General features: G+C 55.3%; 8 protein-coding genes across 8 annotated transcripts; 4 read left to right on the top strand and 4 right to left on the bottom strand.

The window, feature by feature from the left end:
• Window positions 1-994: 994 nt before the first annotated feature.
• On the top strand, window positions 995-2,256 carry PG986_005135 (alpha-ketoglutarate-dependent taurine dioxygenase protein; the record flags this gene model as incomplete). Its single annotated transcript, XM_066841357.1, has 5 exons — window positions 995-1,042; window positions 1,069-1,137; window positions 1,205-1,322; window positions 1,355-1,939; window positions 2,009-2,256. 5 exons carry the CDS (start codon window positions 995-997, stop codon window positions 2,254-2,256), a joined length of 1,068 nt encoding a protein of 355 aa, XP_066701219.1.
• Window positions 2,257-2,270: 14 nt separating this feature from the next.
• On the bottom strand, window positions 2,271-3,487 carry PG986_005134 (uncharacterized protein; the record flags this gene model as incomplete). The annotated part of the gene is made up of 3 exons (XM_066841356.1): window positions 2,271-3,171; window positions 3,236-3,281; window positions 3,340-3,487. The coding sequence occupies 3 exons, from the start codon at window positions 3,485-3,487 to the stop codon at window positions 2,271-2,273; spliced, it is 1,095 nt and encodes a 364-aa protein (XP_066701218.1).
• Window positions 3,488-4,152: 665 nt separating this feature from the next.
• Window positions 4,153-5,711, bottom strand: PG986_005133 (aminotransferase class I and II; the record flags this gene model as incomplete). Its single annotated transcript, XM_066841355.1, has 4 exons — window positions 4,153-4,519; window positions 4,542-5,227; window positions 5,369-5,428; window positions 5,508-5,711. 4 exons carry the CDS (start codon window positions 5,709-5,711, stop codon window positions 4,153-4,155), a joined length of 1,317 nt encoding a protein of 438 aa, XP_066701217.1.
• A 1,308-nt stretch (window positions 5,712-7,019) lies between these two features.
• PG986_005132 (uncharacterized protein) lies at window positions 7,020-8,140 on the bottom strand (the record flags this gene model as incomplete). Its single annotated transcript, XM_066841354.1, has 2 exons — window positions 7,020-7,260; window positions 7,335-8,140. The coding sequence occupies 2 exons, from the start codon at window positions 8,138-8,140 to the stop codon at window positions 7,020-7,022; spliced, it is 1,047 nt and encodes a 348-aa protein (XP_066701216.1).
• An 847-nt stretch (window positions 8,141-8,987) lies between these two features.
• Window positions 8,988-10,721, top strand: PG986_005131 (Itaconate transport protein; the record flags this gene model as incomplete). Its single annotated transcript, XM_066841353.1, has 1 exon — window positions 8,988-10,721. The coding sequence occupies one exon, from the start codon at window positions 8,988-8,990 to the stop codon at window positions 10,719-10,721; it is 1,734 nt and encodes a 577-aa protein (XP_066701215.1).
• Window positions 10,722-11,833: 1,112 nt separating this feature from the next.
• Window positions 11,834-13,814, top strand: PG986_005130 (uncharacterized protein; the record flags this gene model as incomplete). Its single annotated transcript, XM_066841352.1, has 6 exons — window positions 11,834-11,983; window positions 12,079-12,369; window positions 12,429-12,879; window positions 12,943-13,316; window positions 13,387-13,551; window positions 13,647-13,814. The coding sequence occupies 6 exons, from the start codon at window positions 11,834-11,836 to the stop codon at window positions 13,812-13,814; spliced, it is 1,599 nt and encodes a 532-aa protein (XP_066701214.1).
• Window positions 13,815-14,123: 309 nt separating this feature from the next.
• Window positions 14,124-15,637, bottom strand: PG986_005129 (uncharacterized protein; the record flags this gene model as incomplete). Its single annotated transcript, XM_066841351.1, has 6 exons — window positions 14,124-14,264; window positions 14,326-14,818; window positions 14,884-14,996; window positions 15,058-15,304; window positions 15,355-15,514; window positions 15,562-15,637. 6 exons carry the CDS (start codon window positions 15,635-15,637, stop codon window positions 14,124-14,126), a joined length of 1,230 nt encoding a protein of 409 aa, XP_066701213.1.
• An 874-nt stretch (window positions 15,638-16,511) lies between these two features.
• Window positions 16,512-17,734, top strand: PG986_005128 (uncharacterized protein; the record flags this gene model as incomplete). The annotated part of the gene is made up of 4 exons (XM_066841350.1): window positions 16,512-16,596; window positions 16,664-17,326; window positions 17,408-17,542; window positions 17,607-17,734. 4 exons carry the CDS (start codon window positions 16,512-16,514, stop codon window positions 17,732-17,734), a joined length of 1,011 nt encoding a protein of 336 aa, XP_066701212.1.
• Window positions 17,735-19,237: the final 1,503 nt, after the last annotated feature.

The following is a 19,237-nucleotide window of genomic DNA, read 5'->3' as shown; positions in this document are numbered from 1 at the left end:
AACACTCACCATCTCAACACCCTACCCTGGATGGGGTAGCTTAACGCTGTTACATCTAGTAAATTGTACTTGATAAGGCGAATTGGACATTACCCGCGAACGGCATATATCTGAATACCTGACTGGCCCAGAAGCTTCCACCAGGTTTTGGTCGGTGTCTCGCAGTCTAGGCAGGCGATAATGCAGTGCGACTGCGTTTGTCTGTGTGCGCGCGCACATGTGTGTAAACACTTGATACCGTCAATTAGTCGCCAGCCCACCAACTGCCACTTACACCACCACACGCGATACACCACGAGCCAGCAGCGATGTCGAACATAACTGGCATATCCCGCAGACATCATCCCCAGCAATGGCAGCGAAGTAGCAGCGGACCTATCCGAAAGCGCCAACATATATCGGGTGTTGATTCTGCCGTCATCCCCCCCCAAAAAACAACCCAACCGGCGGGGAGACGAGATGGTGGGAGGGAAGATGGCGTGCTAAGCTACTCCAATAGCAACATCAGCCCTCCCTCTGCCGACGCGGACCCCTCACTCCAAACTCGGCATCACATCAATGCCGACAGCGACAAGGGATCTTGTAGGGGCGTGTGAAGTCGCAATGGCCGCGATGGGTTGTGGCATCACCTTATCATGATCAATTGGGTGTGTGGCCCGCCCTGCACCGGGAATTAGTCGGAGGCAAGGGGATGGGACATACATAGCAATAGAGCGTGTCGCATCGCAGATCGACGACGCCGTCAGGGAAGTATATGTGATATGGCTCTTAGATTGCGTGATACACACACCATACCTGCCCTGCACCCAAGCAAGTGCTCCAAGCGGGGGTGGGATGCCGCATCCGATCTCATGTATTCATAAAGGGAACGATTCGCTTCGCTGTCCTCTGGGGGTCGTTCTATCATATCTAGAACTAGATACCAAATCCAAATATCAAGTTTCTCTCCTCTCCTTGGTAAACAAACAGGCAAGAAAGAGACCAGATCCTCATCATGGCGCCATCCGCTACTTCGACCGTGACGGTGACAGAGCCCGTCTCTGTCCCCAAGAACCTCAAGACCCCCAGCACTTTGGCGCCTACAAGGAGCTGCAGCCGCCCAAGTACAACAAGGACGTAGAGGAAGGAGGTGCCGCGGTAAGTCCTTGCCTCCTTTTTCTAGAAACGTGAAGGTCCAGAGCGCTCATACATATCCCCAAAACAGTACCCTCACTACCTGCCCACCTGGGACGCCTCGACCAAATACCCGCCCCTCGAGCCCTTCGAGCACTATGAGCACGGCAAAGACGCCGACTCCACCTACCCCGACCTCCTCAACCCCGGCACTACTACCACCACCCACATCACCCCCTAGCCGGCACCGAAGTCCGCGGCGTCCAGCTCAGCACCTTGACCCCCGCTGGCAAAGACCAACTCGCCCGCCTGGTGGCCGAGCGCAAAGTCGTCGCCTTCCGCGACCAGGACTTCAAGGACCTGCCCATCCAGTCCGCCCTCGACTGGGGCGGCTACTTCGGCCGCCACCACATCCACCCGGCCTCGGGCGCGCCCGCGGGCTACGCCGAGGTCCACCTCGTCCACCGCGGCGAGGGCGACGAGTCCTCCAAGCAGTTCTACGCCTCGCGCACCAGCTCCGTCGCCTGGCACTCCGACGTCTCGTACGAGGAGCAGCCGCCCGGCACCACGTTCCTCTACATCTTCGACAAGCCCGAGACGGGCGGCGATACGCTGTTTGCCAATACGGTCGAGGCTTATAACAGGCTGAGCCCGCTGTTTCAGGAGCGGCTGCATGGCTTGCAGGCGACGCACTCCGGGTTCGAGCAGGCTGCCGCATCGCTGGCGCGGGGTGGCATTGTCCGCCGGGAGCCTGTCGCAAATGTACACCCCATCGTGAGAACACACCCGGCAACGGGTGAGAAGTCGTTATATGTTAACCCTCAATGTAAGTTTGAAACCAAGTAATGCATATCGAAAAACCCAGGCAATGTGTGAAAGCTAATCATCTGCGCAGTTACGCGAGAAATCGTCGGCATGAAGAAAGAAGAGTCAGACGCGATCCTGAACTTCCTGTACAGCCACATCGCTTGGGGCGCCGACTTCCATGTGCGCGTCAAGTGGGAACAGGGGACCGTCGTCGTCTGGGACAACCGCGTCACCCAGCATTCGGCCCTGGTGGACTGGGAGAACAAGCAGCGGCGGCACCTGGCGCGCATCACGCCCCAGGCCGAGAGGCCGTACGAGACCCCCTTCCAAGGTTAACTAGCGAGCATCCATCACAAGAATCCCGGGATGAAGTCTTGAGACGATGATGTTGCTGTTGTACTAGTTTTGCTGCTGCTTTCCTGTTGTGTAGTTTTAGCCCTCTTGCGTTCGCGGGTATTGCGCTGCGCGAGCCTGCTTTTGACACCGAATAAATCGTCGTCTGAATCGTCGTCGGAAAGTGCACTGGTGTTCTGCGTATTGGTTTGAGTCGCCTGCGAGGTTGGCGTAGATGACGACGGCGTTCTCGTGAAAGCAGATGGCCGTTTCATGCCAGTAGTCGGGACGGGAAGCTTTGGTTGTTGCGTATTTGTATAGCGATTGCTACCGAGTGTAGATCTTAAGTTATCAATCCTTGAAGTAGGAGGCCGACGCGAAACATCCAAGTCGTCACTATCATCGTCGTCCACATCCATAGCGGGCGTCATACGCCGTGTAGGAGATGACGAAAACACAGATGGCCAACGCGACGAATCCGCCATCTCGCTGGAGCTCGCGTCGAATCCAGCTGCTGCGCGTGTTGCTTTCGAGAAAGATGCGATCTTGTCCAATCGCGGCACTTGCTTCCGTGGACTCGCCATCAAGGTGTACAGCGACGTTCCCTTGAGCGCACTGTCTGGAGCAACATCCTCGTCATCGGAGTCGGAGTCGTCCTTGTTGGCATTTCGAATAGCGGCATTCTGCTTCCTAAGCAGATCGGCTCGCTCCTTCTTCTTCTCGGCGATCCGCGACATGCCGCCCACCACGGGGCGCGCAATTTGGCTGATGACTGCGGCGTTCTGGGACTTGGCCGCATCCTTCAGCCTCAAGTACTCGGCAGCATGTAGATGCGCCGTGAATTGGCGAGCCGTCGCAAGGAGCTCGTCCTCGACCATGTGATAGCGATCGTCGTTTCCCAGTCCTTCCACCATGAAGCTATGCATGCACCATTAGTACCTATTTCCGTCAGATTGCAGCTTATACAATCATGCCAGCCTACCTTTCTTGCAGCGATTCAGGCGGCGGCGAGGTAGAACCAGAGCGGCCTGCGCACTGTGGTTTAGCAAACCGTTTCGAGAGGAGAAGAGTAGCGTTTCAACATACGAGCGCGCAATTGCCTACTTCTCGTCTTGGAAGAAGCGGCTGAGAGCGCCGACGACGCCTTGGCATCTCGGTTTGGATCTTTCGGTATTGGTGTAGTGCTTGAACGAGCCGAAGCGCCATTGCGCTTCCAAGGCAGAACTCGCGTCATGGTTTATGGCTGTAAACCCGGCTGTGTTGTGTAAAAGATTGTATCAAAGCAAGAAATCATAATGCAAAAGGCGCCAAAATGAATGAAGTGTAGCAAGAAGTCACTTTCGTCCGAGAAATGGAAGTATTGGTGTTGCACATTGACGTTCTTTGTTGCTAAGACTATTATTAGGCAGATCGGCATTGACATGTTACTTGCCTCGGATGGCTGGGATGTTCACTAGAGCAACCTGAACTTCAGTACTTGCGACGCGACGCGCCTCTGTAAACGATCTTTCGTAACAGCCATGAACTCTTTAGCCTCAATAGCAAAATCCTCGAGTTACTGTCATATCCCGATCAACCAAATTGATACATGCCTAAAAATGGCCATCTGCTTGGTTTTACTTTACCTGGGTATTTCATGGACTGGGAATTCGTTCACGAATTAGTTGCATGTGGCATTAAGGGACCAAGTAGGCACAGTGATGTTTACTAGACATTCAAGTCTATTGATCTTCCCAGGAACATATCTCGTGAACTACGTAACTTTTGGTCCTGCCATCTATGGAGACGAAAACGAAGATCTCCGACATCAATACATCCGCCTGGGTCGGAAAGCTGAGCTCACGGAGCGGCCAACATCGCGCCCCAAATTAATTAGCGCAATCACTCATCATCTGCTAACTACTGCGTATCCCGAACCACCTTATCCAGGGCTTTGGCAAAGTAGTCGATGTTCCCCGTATTCAGACCCGCCATGCTGATGCGGCCGTTCTTGGTCATGTAAACGTGCGCATCGGATCGGATCTTCATCACTTGTGCCTCGTTCAGGCCCGTGAAGCTAAACATGCCGATCTGATCGGTAATATGGTTCCATGTGCCGGGGGTGCCTAGCTCCTCGAGTTTCGCCCGTAGCGACTTGCGCATGTCGATGATGCGGCCGCTCATGGTTCGCAGGTTCTCTTCCCACTCGGCGAACAGCTTGGGGTCGTTCATCACGGTGCCCGCAATGCGCGCGCCGTACAGGGGGGGGATTGGAGATCTCGGAGCGCTGCAGTATGGCTAGTTGCGACGCCATACGGGTGATGGTAGACTCGGCGTCGGGCGCGGAACCCGTCACGGCGTGGAAGCAGCCGGCGCGTTCGCCGTACAGGCCAAAGTTTTTGGCGAAACTCTGGGCAACCACCAACTCGAAGCCCTGCTCCACGAAGTGGCGAACAGCCAGGTTGTCCTTCATCAGGTCGCCCGTGGCGAAACCCTGGTAGGCGCAGTCGAAGAAGGGGAAGTGATTCTTCGATCGCATGATCTGAGCAATCTCCTTCCACTGCTCAAAGGTCGGGTCGACACCCGTAGGGTTGTGGGCGCAAGCGTGAAGAAGGATGATGGATCGGTCGGGAGCACCGAGGATGGCCGACTTCATGCCATCGAAGTCCAGGCCCTTGGTCTCCTTGGAGAAGTAGGGGTAGCTGGCGATGGGCACATTTACGTTGCCGAAGATCTGGTTGTGGTTGGCCCATGTGGGATTGGAGATGTACACCTTCTTGTTGCCAGTCCAGTAGCGGGCGAGGAAGAGGGCTCCCAGATGTACGGCACCGGTGCCGGAGATGGTTTGTACGGATGTTACTCGCTTCTCCTTGATGGCGGGCGAGTCGGGGCCGCCCAGGATCAGCTCGGCCGCCTTGCTGGTGAAGAAGGGAAGTCCAGCAATTGGCGCGTATTCGTGATTTAACTCGGGATCGTTGCGGAGGGCTTCGTCTGCCTGTTCGTGTAGAGCTGCAATTAGCGATCGTGGTCCTCAAGAGAGGTGGAGATGGGGTGGGTTGAGGCCCTTTCATTTGTCGGGGCTGTTCCGACGGCGACCATGACGTAAATGAGGAGATGGCAATAGATGAAAGCATACCTTCTTCACAACGGGAAGCACCCAGGGCTTTGCGTTGTTGTCGCGGTAGGCACCAATGCCCTTGTGAATGTTAGCAAAACCCGATATCCCTCAGCGCAATCGGATCGGATCGCGTGATGTCAGCAGTGGTACGACTCACAAGGTCAACTTTGTCGGGGCTCTCATCGGCCTTGAAAGCTCGCATCAAACCGAAGAGGGGATCTTCGGGTGCCTGAGGGACGACCTCGGCGGTGAAGCTGGTTGCTGACGGGGGCGACATCTGTTTGGCTATGCTGTGCACTCGGCGGACTGAATTGGCGTGGTAGGAAGGGTCGAACTTGTTGCTTGGATTGTTGGTGGGCATGGTGAAAGGACAAGGACAGCAGCCAGGAACGGGAAAGGCAGCTTGAGATATAGCTCTCCCCCACGGGCGACTAATAAGGTCTTAGGCCTGGCAGGTACTGGTGCTGGTACTAAGAATAACGCTGGCGGGCAGGGCAGCAAGGGACGCGGGCGAACGGGCTGGGGAAGGAGCTGTAGGCTGGAGCTGGGTGTTGTTTGGTCTATTGGTTTGGTCGCAGGCGGGTGGGAGGATTGGATTCAGGTCGTTTCGATAGGCTGACTGTCGTAACCGTGGGGCCTGTAGGTCTCAAACGCAGGGGTTCAGCGTTCACCTCCGTGGGGTAGTTGCCTAATCGTAGCCTGTTTACGGGGAAGACCGCATGAGCCTGGAGGGGCCAAAGGGAATGCTAGGACCGGTTAACTGGAGATTGCGAGTCTGGGCAGTGGTATCGTTTCGTTTCTCGAGGCAATTATCGTCGAGGGACGCGTGAGAGACGGACTTTCTATTGATAGAACGAGGGGAGGAGAGGGGCGAAACAACGTCAACTAATAATAAACTCCCCAGAAATCATGAAGCGAGGCCCGCGCAGGCTTTAAATGTCCATCCAGCCTAGCTAACCATCCATCCTATCTAATCCTGTTCATGGTCAGAACTAATTGATACCTACTACCTACATACAGTGCATACCCGGTTGGCGAAGAAGCCGTGGGACCTTGGGACCTTGTCGGCTCGAGGTTTCCTGTCATGCCACGCCCGGCCCCCTGGCGATAGCTCGATCATGTGGTGGGTGGGTAGTGGATTTGGAGGGTGAGTCCCCTATGATCTCACACCCGACCCGAGGCATTTTCCATTACCCCAGAATCGTATCATCAGCTCACTCACCACTAAAAGTTACGTTAACCCGTCGGCATCTTCGGTTGCTGCCCTCTGCTGATTATTATTAATTATGCATATTAAATATTTTCCCTGTAAAACACCAGGGACTCTCGGATTTCATTTTCCTGTTTGACAGATACTGCGCGTTCCTGGATAAACGGAGGTCCTCAGTGTTGAGCAGATCCCTAAAAAATCCCCTACAGGCTGCGAAGGCCCCGGAACCGGACCCGGCACCCACAACAGTGAAGCGCACCAATCCCGACACTGGGGCTAACAATTCCGTTCTCAACCGATCGTCACGTACTTAGGCATTCGCATGTGATGATTTGATCGACCTGCGTCCATTCGGCAGCCGTTACCCCAGCTGCGACCATATTAATACTATGGTATTCAGACATGTGACGATTTCGAATATGCAAGTACAGGTGTTTTATTCAACTGCAATTCGTTGGCTCATATTATCAGGTCCCAGACAACTAAGAACGAACAGAGCCCACACGTTGTGTAGAACATATACTTGGCCATGCTTGGTCGCTGAGTCGCCTTCTTGAGCTGCGTGTTTCCCCTTCCAACATTCTCCGCAGTATTGAAGGAATCTGTTACCAGTTGTTCGATATGTGCAGATTGTGTCGCCAGATTGTTGACAAGCTGTGTCTGCAGCTCCGAGATCTCTATCAAAGACTTTTCCGCCGTTCTGTTGGGTGTTTGGTCAGCATCGTGAAAAGAGTGGGCGGGCAAAACTCGGGGGTCGGTAGACAATCTACATACCTGACCTGGTCCAACGTGCTTTCGTAGTGCTTCAGCATATCGTGGTTCTCCTTCTCAAACATTTGGATCTGCTCGGGTGACAAGTCTTGCGCCGCGTCGTGAGACGGTTGCTGTCCTGGTGGCAGTGGCTGAGACTGCTTCCTCCTTTCTTTGCCGGGGCTTTCAGGCATAACCACCAGGCTCGCCATGTTTGATGATGTAGCCTTCGCGAGGATGCTACGGTTCTTCTCCATCTCGCGATGTAGTCGCACCTCCATCATGTCCTGCTGCGTCTTGACGCACTCTTGTAGCCGCTGTCGCAGGGTCCAAAGCACGCTCTCACGGTGCGTGTTCAGCGTGTTCGCCTTGCCTTCCGCCGTGGCGTGCTCCGCAGTCTTGTTGATTTTTCCGCCGCCCGCCGCCCAAGCTCCCAATGCCCCCAATCCTCTCCCAAACTTCTTGCCAATCAGGGCGGCCTCCATCTCCCGGCGCGTATTCTCGGCATCGGAAAGCTCACGGATGCTCGCATTCAGCTGGCGTAGCAAGTTCTTGGAGTTCGCATCGATGTCCTCGCGCTCGCGATCGGTGAGGGGCCGAGATTGTCGGTCATGCTGGGCGGAGTGGATGAGGGTTCTTCGGGGAGGCGCGGTGGAGAGGTAACGCTGGCGAATGCTGCGCAAGTCGACATGCAGCGAAGTTATGGCCCGGTAGATTGTGTAGGCTTCCTTGACAAACTCGTCAAGACTGTCCACATTGAAGGCACGCTTGGCGCGCGAAACTTTGTGTTGTGTCAGGAAGCCATCGAAGAGAGGCGTGATGTCGGTCATTTTGGTGTAGTGGAAATATTTGGCATCACATCATAAAAACATTAGTCGTTCGACTGTACTGTAGTGCAGGCAATCTCAGGGTTGCTGTCTGGGCAATGCTGGTCAGCTTTACTTGACAGCTCTCGTCCTCGCTCCCTAAACAAGGAAGCCACGATGCAGCTTGGTGTTAGTACGAAGCTCTGACGTTGCTGCATAGCCACAGATCTGCTTGGGCGTGTGGCTGAAATTAGCGCCACCGCAGGACAAGCTTCGGTCGCAGCCAATCGAGGCGGCTCTTCGTCCAGTCTTGGTCCAACCAGAACTCTAAATCAGCTATGCACGCCCCTGGCTGACTGAAGAACCATCGATGTCGGTCGTCTGGTCTATTGTTCATCCAAAGGTGCAACCTGATGCCTTCCTTTCCCACGGAAGCCCTTTGAGGCTCAGTAAGGACCCAGCACCCAGGTGAGCATGCAGGCAGGCAGGTGAGCATCGAGGTGAGCAACGTACAGAAAACGCAAGGAGAAATTCTAAGAGCCGACACTAGGACGAATTAGTGGCCTCCAGGACCGTTGCGATCCCACAGCAAATCGCCCCTACCACCTACAGCATGGCGGTAAATCCGAATACCCGCCAAAGGGTGGGTTTCTCGCTACGGGAATAACCCATCTGCGCAAGATACCTCTCTCACATGGACGCTCCTGTTATCACGCTTTCCTGAGATCCGAAATCGCCCCCCCACCATGCCTGTCCATCTTTTTTTATCTACACCGATGCCCCCTTGACCGGGCGGACCGGTTAAAAGTATTTCATCCGTCATGGAACTTTACCATCCTTCCCTTTCCTCCAACTTCAGCCCATCGTCCTTATGAATGCCGATACGAAACAACACGAGAGTCAACCTCCGGCGCCGGCCCAGCCATCCTCTAAAGACGATGAGCGCTTGTCCTCGGATCGGACTCCCCCGAGCGGCGTTATCTCTCCCGCCGACTCGTCTCGGAGGAACTCCCAGGATTCGAGCCGGCCCAGCCTCGACGGCACCGTTCGCGACGATGCGGACCAGGCCGAGCAGGACATGGCCGTCGTGTCACGAGCTTCGAGCGGACCGGCCTACACCGTCTTCTCCACCAAGATGATCTACTGGATCGTGGCCATGAACTGCATTTCGGCCTTCATCTCCCCAACCACCGCCAACATCTACTTTCCCGCGCTCCCGTCGATCGCCAAGGACTTGGGCGTGTCCATCGGCCAGGCTAACTTGTCGCTTACTACTTACATGATCTTCCAAGCCCTTGCGCCGACCATCTTCGGAGATCTCGCCGATGCCGCCGGCCGCCGGCCTGCCTTCATCATCGCCATGGTTATCTACCTAGGCGCCAATATCGGGTTGGCCCTCCAAAGGAACTTCGCCGCTTTGCTTGTTTTTCGCATGATGCAGAGCGGTGGCAGCAGTGGCACCATTGCTCTGGTCTACGGAGTTGTTGCCGACATAGCTCCGAGCTCCGAAAGGGGCCGCTACATGGGCATCGTTGGCGCCGGTATCACCGTTGGCCCCTCGCTCGGCCCCGTTATCGGCGGTCTGCTGACACAGTATCTGGGCTGGCCGTCCGTCTTCTGGTTCTGCGTCATCGTATCCGTGGTTTTCCTGGTTCCCTACATCCTGGCGGTTCCCGAAACGGGGAGGAAGATTGTGGGGAACGGCTCGATCCCGCCTCAAGGCTGGAACATGACCTTGCTCGATTACATCCGATTCCGACGACTGCCCGTAAACGAATCACGGCCGCCCCAAGCGAAACGGAAGTTCCCGATCCCCAATCCTTTCAACACCCTTCGTGTCTTGGGTAATAAGGATATGGCCCTGGTGCTTGGCTACAATGCCCTGATCTATGTGGGCTTCATGACTTGCACGGCAACCCTGTCTACCCAGTTCGCGGATATCTACCACTACAACAATATCCAACTCGGTCTATGCTACCTGCCCGTCGGAGTCGCCTGCATGACATCCTCTATATCGCAGGGGTTCATCCTCGACTGGAACTATCGCCGGACCGCCAAGAAGCTGGGCGTCACGATCGACCGCAAGCGCGGCGACAACCCGAAAGACTTCCCCATCGAGCGCGTGCGCATCCAGCTCATCTTCCCCCTCATCCTCGTCGGCGCCGCGGTGTACATCGCGTACGGCCGGGTCCTCCAGGCCGAGCTCCACGTCGCCGTGCCGCTGGTTCTGTCCTTCTTCATCGGCCTCTGCGTCACGGGCAGCTTCCAGATCATCAACACGCTCATTGTGGACCTGTACCCCGAAGCGCCCGCCACGGCGACCGCGGCTAACAACTTCGTGCGCTGTCTGGCCGGCGCGGTCGCGACCGCCATCATCGAGATCCTCATCGGGGCTTGGGGCCGGGGCTGGGCCTATACCTTCGTGGCGTTGCTCTTCTTGATCCCCAGTCCCATCCTCTGGGTCATCCAGAAGAACGGGCCCAAATGGCGCGAGGAGCGTCGGCAGAGGTCGCTCGCCCGGGCGGAGCGGAAAGAAAAGAAGGAGATGGAAAAGCAACAGCAGAGCGACAGAGATGCGTCCCCGGACAATGAGTTGAGGACCTAGATATGACGATGATTATTTATTGCGAGTAGATTGCGCTTTGGTTTATTTAGAGTTGATGGATAGAATGATATATACCCAGGAGGGACGTGGGATGTAAACGCAGCCATGTTACCCATGATAGAATTAGTAAACAGAACACACATAATCATAATAATGACTTATTTAGCGGAAGCGAATCACTCCAACTTCTTGAAATATAATACCAAAACATCCCAACGAAGAGTCAAGTTAAATCTACTGTGCGCGTTCTCTTGATTGCGACGAAGCTGTGGCAGAAGCTGTAGAGAGAGTTGCGGTTGGTAGCACACCTGAGACCTGTACGACCTTAGCCGACAACGTTTGACTCACTAATCTCCCTGGTTGCCTACAAAACCTCCCGGATCACCAACAGTTAAGACACCACTCTGTGGCCAAGACCATATGATGCCGTTTGAGAAAAGCCACCAATGTACTGACTATCCGGGATTGAGCCGAAGGAAGGAAGACCTGGATTCTTGTGTAATTCACATCCTATCGGGGACGGGTCCGAGGAATAGATGCATAAGTCACACACGTATTGGGATACCACTTCATCGTCCATATGACCTCTTGCTTCTGCGCTTGATAGCCCTTCCACGAAGTCCACGGAGTCCACAGAACCATGCAGCATGCCATCGGATCCGGGGTAAGTAGCAGCCAAATCCATCCAAGTGCGGGGAAATCTGCGTCCAACTCGATCTGCCGAACCAGGGGCCTCCCTTCGCGGACCCTCTACGGCGATCAGCCCCAGAAATAACCTGAAGGGGGAGTGTGTGCCGTTTTTTATGCAGCTGCAATCAAGCAGGTTCTTGAAGAAGATCTAGCCTCTTGGGAGAGAGTGTGCGACCAAGATCATGCTGGGGTATCGGGACTTTAACGGGCGCCGTGCAGATTGTTGTCGAAGCCAGGGCGGCAAATGTGCCGTCGTTTCTACTACGTTGGCAGAGTGGCTCTCTTAGCTGAGTAGTACCGTGGCCTACTTTTTTTTTCAACTGGCCTCGTCGCTCCTTTTCTTTCAGACGAGATACACCTTGAGTTCAGTAATCTGTCACCAGCATTTGAGTTCTCGAGTACTGGCTTTTCCTTCTCGCATCATGGCTGGAGTACAGATGAACCAGGAGGCGGGCGCCAGGCTTCACATCAAAGCCCTGGTGGCCATGACCTTTGTGTCGCTGAGTTCGTTTCAATATGGTCTTGATTTCGGCGTGATCGGTGGTCTGCAGGCCATGGTCGGATTCCTCAAGGTGCGTCGCCCCCCTTTTCCGTTCTCTCTCCGAGTCCGACTGATACCAAGAACCTACCCTCCGTACTAACAGCGACGTTGCTGCAATCATATCAGGTCTTCGGCACGCCACCCACAGAAGAGCTTCCCAAATGGAATATCTCGTCGGGACGCCAGCAGCTCATCTCTTCCCTCATGGTGCTGGGCGCCTTCGTCTCGTCCTCGTCGGCGGGCTTCACGTCGCGCTGGGTCGGCCGCAAGCCGTCGCTCTGGATCGCCTGCGCGCTCGTCTTCGTGTCCACGGCAATCATGCAGGCCACTACCGACATTGGCGGCCTCTATGCCGGGCGGCTCATTTTGGGTTTGGCGAATGGTCTGCTCATGACCCACGCACAGCTCTATATCACCGTAAGTTACAACCTCGGTGTAATATCAGGCACTGTACTGGTGGTCTGATATCGCGGTAGGAAATCGTACCCGCCAGGTATCGAGGTCTCGGCATCTCCGCGTTCACTCTTTGGGTCGCGCTAGGTAGTTTCGTCGGTAACCTCGTCGACTACGGCACCGCCGAAAGACCCGACCGGAGCTCCTACATTATCCCCTTGGGCACTGTCCACATCCTGCCCGGGATCCTGTTCTTCGCGCTCTTCTTCCTGCCTGAAAGCCCGCGCTGGCTCGCGGCCCGCGGTGAGATAGCGAAAGCTGAGAAGAGCCTCACTTGGCTTCGGCCACCGCCCACTCACTGGAGTGTGGCCGACGAGCTCGCCGAGATGGAGGCCGCTCTTGCGGCTGAGACGCAACTTCAGTCCAGCATCGGGCTCTTGGACCTGGTCCGCAACCCCATTGACCGTCGTCGCACCACCATCGCTGTGTTGGGATTGACGACGCAGGCAGCTTCGGGCGCCATGTTCCTGATCTGTGAGCTCTCACACCTTCCTCCGTCTGGCTGACAAGTAAAGCGTGCTGACTTGATAATCACAGCGTACGGAACCTACTTCTTCTCCATGGCCGACGTCGGCGACGCCTTCAGCAACTCGTGCATCCTCACCGGCGTCGGCGTCGCGGGCCTCGTGATGAGCAACCTCGTCATCACGCGCTGGGGCTACCGGCGGCCCATGATGCTGGCCGGCTTCGCGCTGTGCGGCATCGCGCAGCTCATCATCGCCGTCGTCTACACGGTCGAGCCGGGCACCGAGAAGACGGGCAAGGTCATCGTCGGCATCTCGGTCATCTACATCGTCGCGTACAACGGGCTCATCTCGCCGTACGCTTGGCTGTCCGGCGGGGAGCTGTCGTCGCAGCGGTTGAGGTCGTATACCTTTGGGATTGCGACGGCGATTGGATTCTTTGGGGCTGTAAGTGACAAGTTCGATTTTACGATTGGGAGAAGATATGCAAGTACTGACACGTATTGCTTGCTTCTAGTGGCTTACGACGTTTACGGCGCCCTACTTCATCAACCCGGACTCGCTCAACTGGGGTCCCAAGTACGGCTACATCTGGGCACCTTCATGCTTCATCACCATGGTCTGGATCTACTTCTACCTTCCTGAAGCCAAGGACAGAACCCTCGAGCAGATTGATGAGATGGTATGTCAAGCCCAAGCTTTCTTGTCCTTGCTGGTCCATTATAAGCAGGAAGCATGGGGTTATGGTGACATACATACTGACCTTTTCTCGAACAGTTTGAAGCACGTCTCCCAGCAAGAAAGTTCCGCGGATACAAGTGTACTGGCGCCCATGCTGCTCTTGAAAAGGAAAAGGAGGCGGAGATGCCACACGCGATCCACGAAGAGGAAGACGGGGCTTCTTCCACCACCAAGCAGCACGTCGTTGCCGATGCTAAGGTCTAAGGGCGGGGGACTATGAACAGCTCTGGTCGACGCGGAAACGCCCGGATAGAGAATATTATATACGATGAGGGACATAAGGATGTGCGTATAGCAGAGGCTAAACAGTTTCCTAAATCTGAAGTCAGCCAATGTTTGGTTTCGAAATAGGGGTAGCCCAATACTACTTCAGCAGATATATAAACATGACGTGAGATTTCACTTCAATCGGCCGTCAATCGAGGTGGTGTAACTTCGTTCAAGTGACTCTTTCATGAAGCTAGCTCCCAAGGAATGAAACAACTAACTGTGCTCCCATGGGTCGTTTCCTAATCAAGAAGCTCCCGCCATAACCTGCTTAACCACCTCCCCATAAACCTCCTCCGCATGCTTCTCCGCATCATGCTCAAAGATCCACGCCAGCCGCGGGAACTGAATGACGGTCGGATCGTCCTTGACCTTGTCCCAGTCCGTCTTGTGCCACATATCCCGCGTACTCTCCCCCGTCTTCTGCGCCTCGCGCACGCGCTCATACCGGATCCGCTCGTGCGCGCGCACCGCGGTCGGCACATTGTCCTTCGACACGCCGAGCCGCAGGCACGTCGCTATGGTCACCCCGTCCTCGATCGCCTGCGCCGCGCCCTGCGCGCTCGTCGGCAGGAACGGGTGTGCCGAGTCGCCGAGCAAGAGAATGCGGGCCCCCGGGCTGACCCAGGTCGGCAGGGGGTCGCGGTACACGAGCTTCCAGTCGACGAGGCGGGACTCGGGCGTCTTGCTCACGATGCGGGAGCACATGGGGTCCCAGTCCTTGAGGGCGTCGAGCACCTCGGTCAGCTTGCCGGGAAAAGGACCAGGACTCGTCGATGTCGTGCTCGTCCGGGTGCGTCAGGACCCAGCAGCAGTCGGCGCCGTTCTTGATGGTGCTGAAGAGGAGGTGCATGTCGGGCCCGATCCAGCCGTTGAAGGTGTCGCCGTTGTTGCAGAACTGCGCCGTCTCGGGGTCCGCGAGCATGTCCTCGTTGGTGAACCTAGCGGCGGCGGCAACATACCTTAGCGAGTACATGGGGAAAAGGGGTCGATAATCACGACTCACCATGAGCGCCACACGGCATAACCACTGCTTTTAGGCTTATCTTCGTACCCCAGTACGGACTTGCGCGCTTTGGAGCGGACGCCGTCGGCAGCTAGCACGACGTCTCCTGCAACCTAGATGGGCCGTTCAGCTCAACAGAACTCGTCTTGCTTGCATACCATCTCAATTGCTTACCTTTTCGCCATTCTCCAGGATAATACCCGCCTCCCCCTCCTCCTCAAAGTACGTCCGGATCTTGTTACCCAAGTGTATCGGAATCCCAAGCTCAACCGTCGCATGCTCATACACCACAGCATGCAGCTCCCCGCGGTGCCCATTGAAGTTGGGCGCCGTGCGGTCGTACTCGGGCGTGCGTTGGTTGATGACGACCTCGCCCGTGTCGTACTTGTGGATGTTGAAGCCGTACGCGCGCAGGTCGATGCTGAAGGCGCGCATGCGGTCCGCGACCTCGCCCGGGCCGTTCACCCCCACCGGTGGAAGATGCGGCCCGCGTTGGGGCCGAAGGAGATGATGTCACCCAGCGACTTGAGCTCGTCGAACTGCTCGTAGATCTCGGCGTCGTGGCCGTTGCGGTGGCATTCTATCGCGGCGCCGAGGCCGCCGAAGCCTGGTTTGGTGACATGGTGAGCTTCTATGTTACTGTCGCATATAACGAATGCTCTGGGGCCGATCTCTTACCAGCTCCTACTACGATGACCTTGATACCCGTTTTCGGCCGCTGGGCCGGGCCATTCGATGTGCCGTTGCTTGTCATTATGGAGGTTTACAGAACGATGTTGTGAACACTCTTCCAATTGGTGTCTGCCGTTGGAGAATCTATCGTCGGAGTGATGGGAACCGCCTTGAGTCTCTCGGCCTCACACAGGACATGCTACTCATGGAGGGAGATAATGCACCTCCTGCAACTTCCTGCGTCGCATCCGTTTACCGTAGTATCTCCGACAAAACATTCACAAGCTCACGTCCCACTATTGACATGCAGCTGCTGCTATGCCCCCCCTTAACGATCCCTGAGGAGAGCTGCATGCGGGGGTGGGGTTACCCCGACTTTCACCCTTCTTCTCCCTCGTCGAGTCCCTCAGTCAGCGCTGATAGAGCCTGCGGAATCGAACATGCGGCCGTATCATTGGCGGATCTAAGATTAGCCTAAGCAACTCTCCGATGCCTCCTGTTCGCCGGAGGGTCGAAAATGGAAGAACGTGACCATGCCGAAACGTCGGAAGTGGAGAGACGGCCGACGGCAGTTAGGCGATGGCTCAAACCAGCCATGAACGTCGTGCAGATTAGAACACATCGGATCCAGAAGAATGACCGGTACTGAGCTTGGTTTTGCGGAGCTGTTGCAGAAAGCCAAGCAGCGTGATGCGACGGCGGGAGTCCCCAGCCGAACCAGAAGATGGGTTTGCCGACGATCGTTACGAGTGACGAACTTCCCCGATGAAGTGAATCTGTATCCAGTATATGATGAAGCCTGTACGATACATATGGTTCCGGAATCTTTGACGTGTCGTTGACCCACCAGCATTGCGTCATTGATATCCAAGCGGTCTGAACGTGACCTGCATAGAGTTACAGTGCTTCGTGCAACACCCACGGCTTCGAATTGTGCATTCATTTACCTTTTGATGATGGCATCAAATCCAACATGGGGAGAGAAGACGGCTGGGTCTGAGGTAGCCAAAACCTTTTCTGATCAGATCAAAGGTCGCAATGGTATGTCATATACACCCTGCATGAATATCATGATGCTGTGAAGATGAGACTAACTACTGGCAAAAAGTCGTAATCACCGGCGTCGCCCCCAATGGCATCGGTCAGACGACAGCGAGCGCCATCGCGGCTCAAGGCCCTGCCCACCTCATACTTGCGTCGCGGACCAAAGAGAAGCTGGAACAGGCCGCCTCCGAGCTCCGGAGCGCGTACCCCGTCGTCGACATCCAGATCGTGATCCTGGACCTCGCGTCGCAAGCGGCCGTTCGCAAAGCCGCTGCGGAGATTGCGCAGCTCATCCCGAAGCTGGACGTGCTCATCAACAATGCGGGCGCCGTCATCATGACGCGACGGCTCACGGCCGAGAACATCGAGCTGCAGTTCGGCGCGAACCACATCGGACACTTCCTCTTCACCAAGCAGCTGATGCCGCTGCTGGAGGCAGCATCCCGCGATGGCCCTGCGGGCGCGACGCGCATCGTCAATCTTTCGAGCCAGGGCCACCGCTGCTCCCCCGTGCGGTTCCATGACATCAACATTGAGGGCAAGGAGGTGCCCGAGGAGGAGAAGCAGCCGTCGTACATGCCTCCTGCATTCACTCGGGTGAATAACGACGGGTATATGCCCATTGCCGCATACGGACAGAGCAAGACGGCCAACATCTTGTTCACCGTGTCCCTGCAGCAGCGATTGAAGTCGCGGGGCATCGCGTCTTTTGCCGTTCATCCAGGAGGTGAGTCTTTCTATGTCGTGTCTGTGCTTTCGGCGATAGAGTATCGTGAGGTATGACATCGGTTTGCTGACCTTCATCAAGCAATTGACACCAACCTGGGTCGTGAACATGACCCCGAGATGGCAGAGGCAATCTCGAAGACAGCTACGTACTGGAAAACACTGGACGAGGGAGCGGCTACGACGCTTGTCGCGGCCCTGGATCCGGCACTGAACGGTACGTAGACGCCTGATGGCTTGATCTAGTGCGAGGCGCCATTTACTCACTTCATACGTTGCAGACTCGAATGAGCCATTCCTATCTGATTGCCAGGTCGCGGAACCAAGCCCGTGGGCTAAAGACGCGGAATCGGCAGAGAAGCTCTGGAAATTGAGCGAGGATCTGATAGGCGAGAAGTTCGACTTGTAGGTTGGTGGTGGAAGTCACGTCGGGCGACGCGCGAGGAGAAACCCAGCCCGCCAAGGGTGGGCTTGGGGCATGTGTAGAAGGCAAAACACCAGATGCCCATTGTCGGCGTTCAATGCAATGACCGAGAAAGCTTATGCCTGGCAAAGAAGAAACAAAGCACAGGAAAATATTGGAAAAAAAAAAAAGAGCCAGCCACTGAGATACCCAGGCTGTTAAAAAACATTTTGATAGTTGGTCGACTGCTGATGTGGTTTGCGAACTATGACTTGCGTTGTTCATAGTTGTGCGCCAAAGCGGCAACCGCCATGGTAATTGAAAGCACGCAGTCGCCAACTGCAATTGCCCAAGGCCATTCTTGACAGCTACCACTTGAACAACTGCACGCAAATGCTAACAGGCATGTGCACATTTGTAAAAAAATTGAGAGAAACAAAAGGATAAGAAACGATGCAAAGGGAAGAGTATATGAAAGTAGAAAAGAAAGAAGAAAAAGAAAAAATAGAAACAGAAGAGTAGTTTCAACTAGCATCTCTTGGTTTCGATCCAAGGACCTCCGGGTTATGAGCCCGGCGCGCTTCCCCTGCGCCAAGATGCTTTCGTCGCTGTCGCTATCATCGTCGGTTATAATAAAAACCAGCTTATTGACTGCTATGTATTATGTATGGGCTTATGGACGAGATTGTACTAAGGGCGGGAGCATATATCTCTTTGGTCCATGTTTTTTGTGCTTCATTGTTGCTCAGGATCTTACTCGGAAGCTTTCAGAATGACTCACCAACTTGAGCGTTATCGGAGTTGCCCAAGTGCGTATGATTTTATGGGGCGACAGGCTCGCGTAGTACGGACATCAACACTGTAAGCTACGTGCGGCCGACCACAAACGGCCTCTTTGACACGAATTGTCATAAGAATCACAGAGTCTGGAGCTCCATGGTAAAGTTCTCAATTCCCCCTAACCGTTGACTTGCTCTTTCCGCAAACAGAGCAGCCAGCCCAAACTCTCTGCCAGAACCCGGCAGTGCCGTGTCGGGCTGCAGCTGTGTGCGACGTGACGTAGATCCGGGGTAAATCCAGCTGCATCCCCTACCGCTAGCTTCAACAGCCAACCTATCCACGCATGCTCAGGCGGCACGTTATGTAAGTATGCACCTGCCTAACCTAGTACGATCAAAGACATCTACTTGGTCAATTGCGAACCTTTTGTGCAGTAACCTGTCTGGCTCCATAGCTGGGAGATGGCCAAAGCCGTGCATCTCCAGGAGCAAGTCGAGTCTCGCACAGGGACACCAGAAGCTAAAAGGACCATCTTTTAAGCCAACGAGTCTCGCGGTCAAGCACCGCGACTGCGTCAACCGCCTTTTAAGCTCTGGAGATGGTAGCGAGCGGCTCGGCAAGCCCGGCTAAATGCCCGCAATCTGGCAATTGTCTCGCGCTCCGGGCCAGATCGTTGCCCTTCTGGTAATGCACGGATGGGATTGGTGGATATCCCTCATCGAGATATTG

The sequence above is a fragment of the Apiospora aurea genome, assembly GCF_038362705.1.
Source record: "Apiospora aurea strain CBS 24483 chromosome Unknown utg000004l_segment0_segment0, whole genome shotgun sequence".
Classification (NCBI taxonomy): Eukaryota; Fungi; Ascomycota; class Sordariomycetes; order Amphisphaeriales; family Apiosporaceae; genus Apiospora; species Apiospora aurea.
Note: the sequence above shows the minus strand (reverse complement) of the source record. Positions and strands in the feature narration are given on the sequence as shown.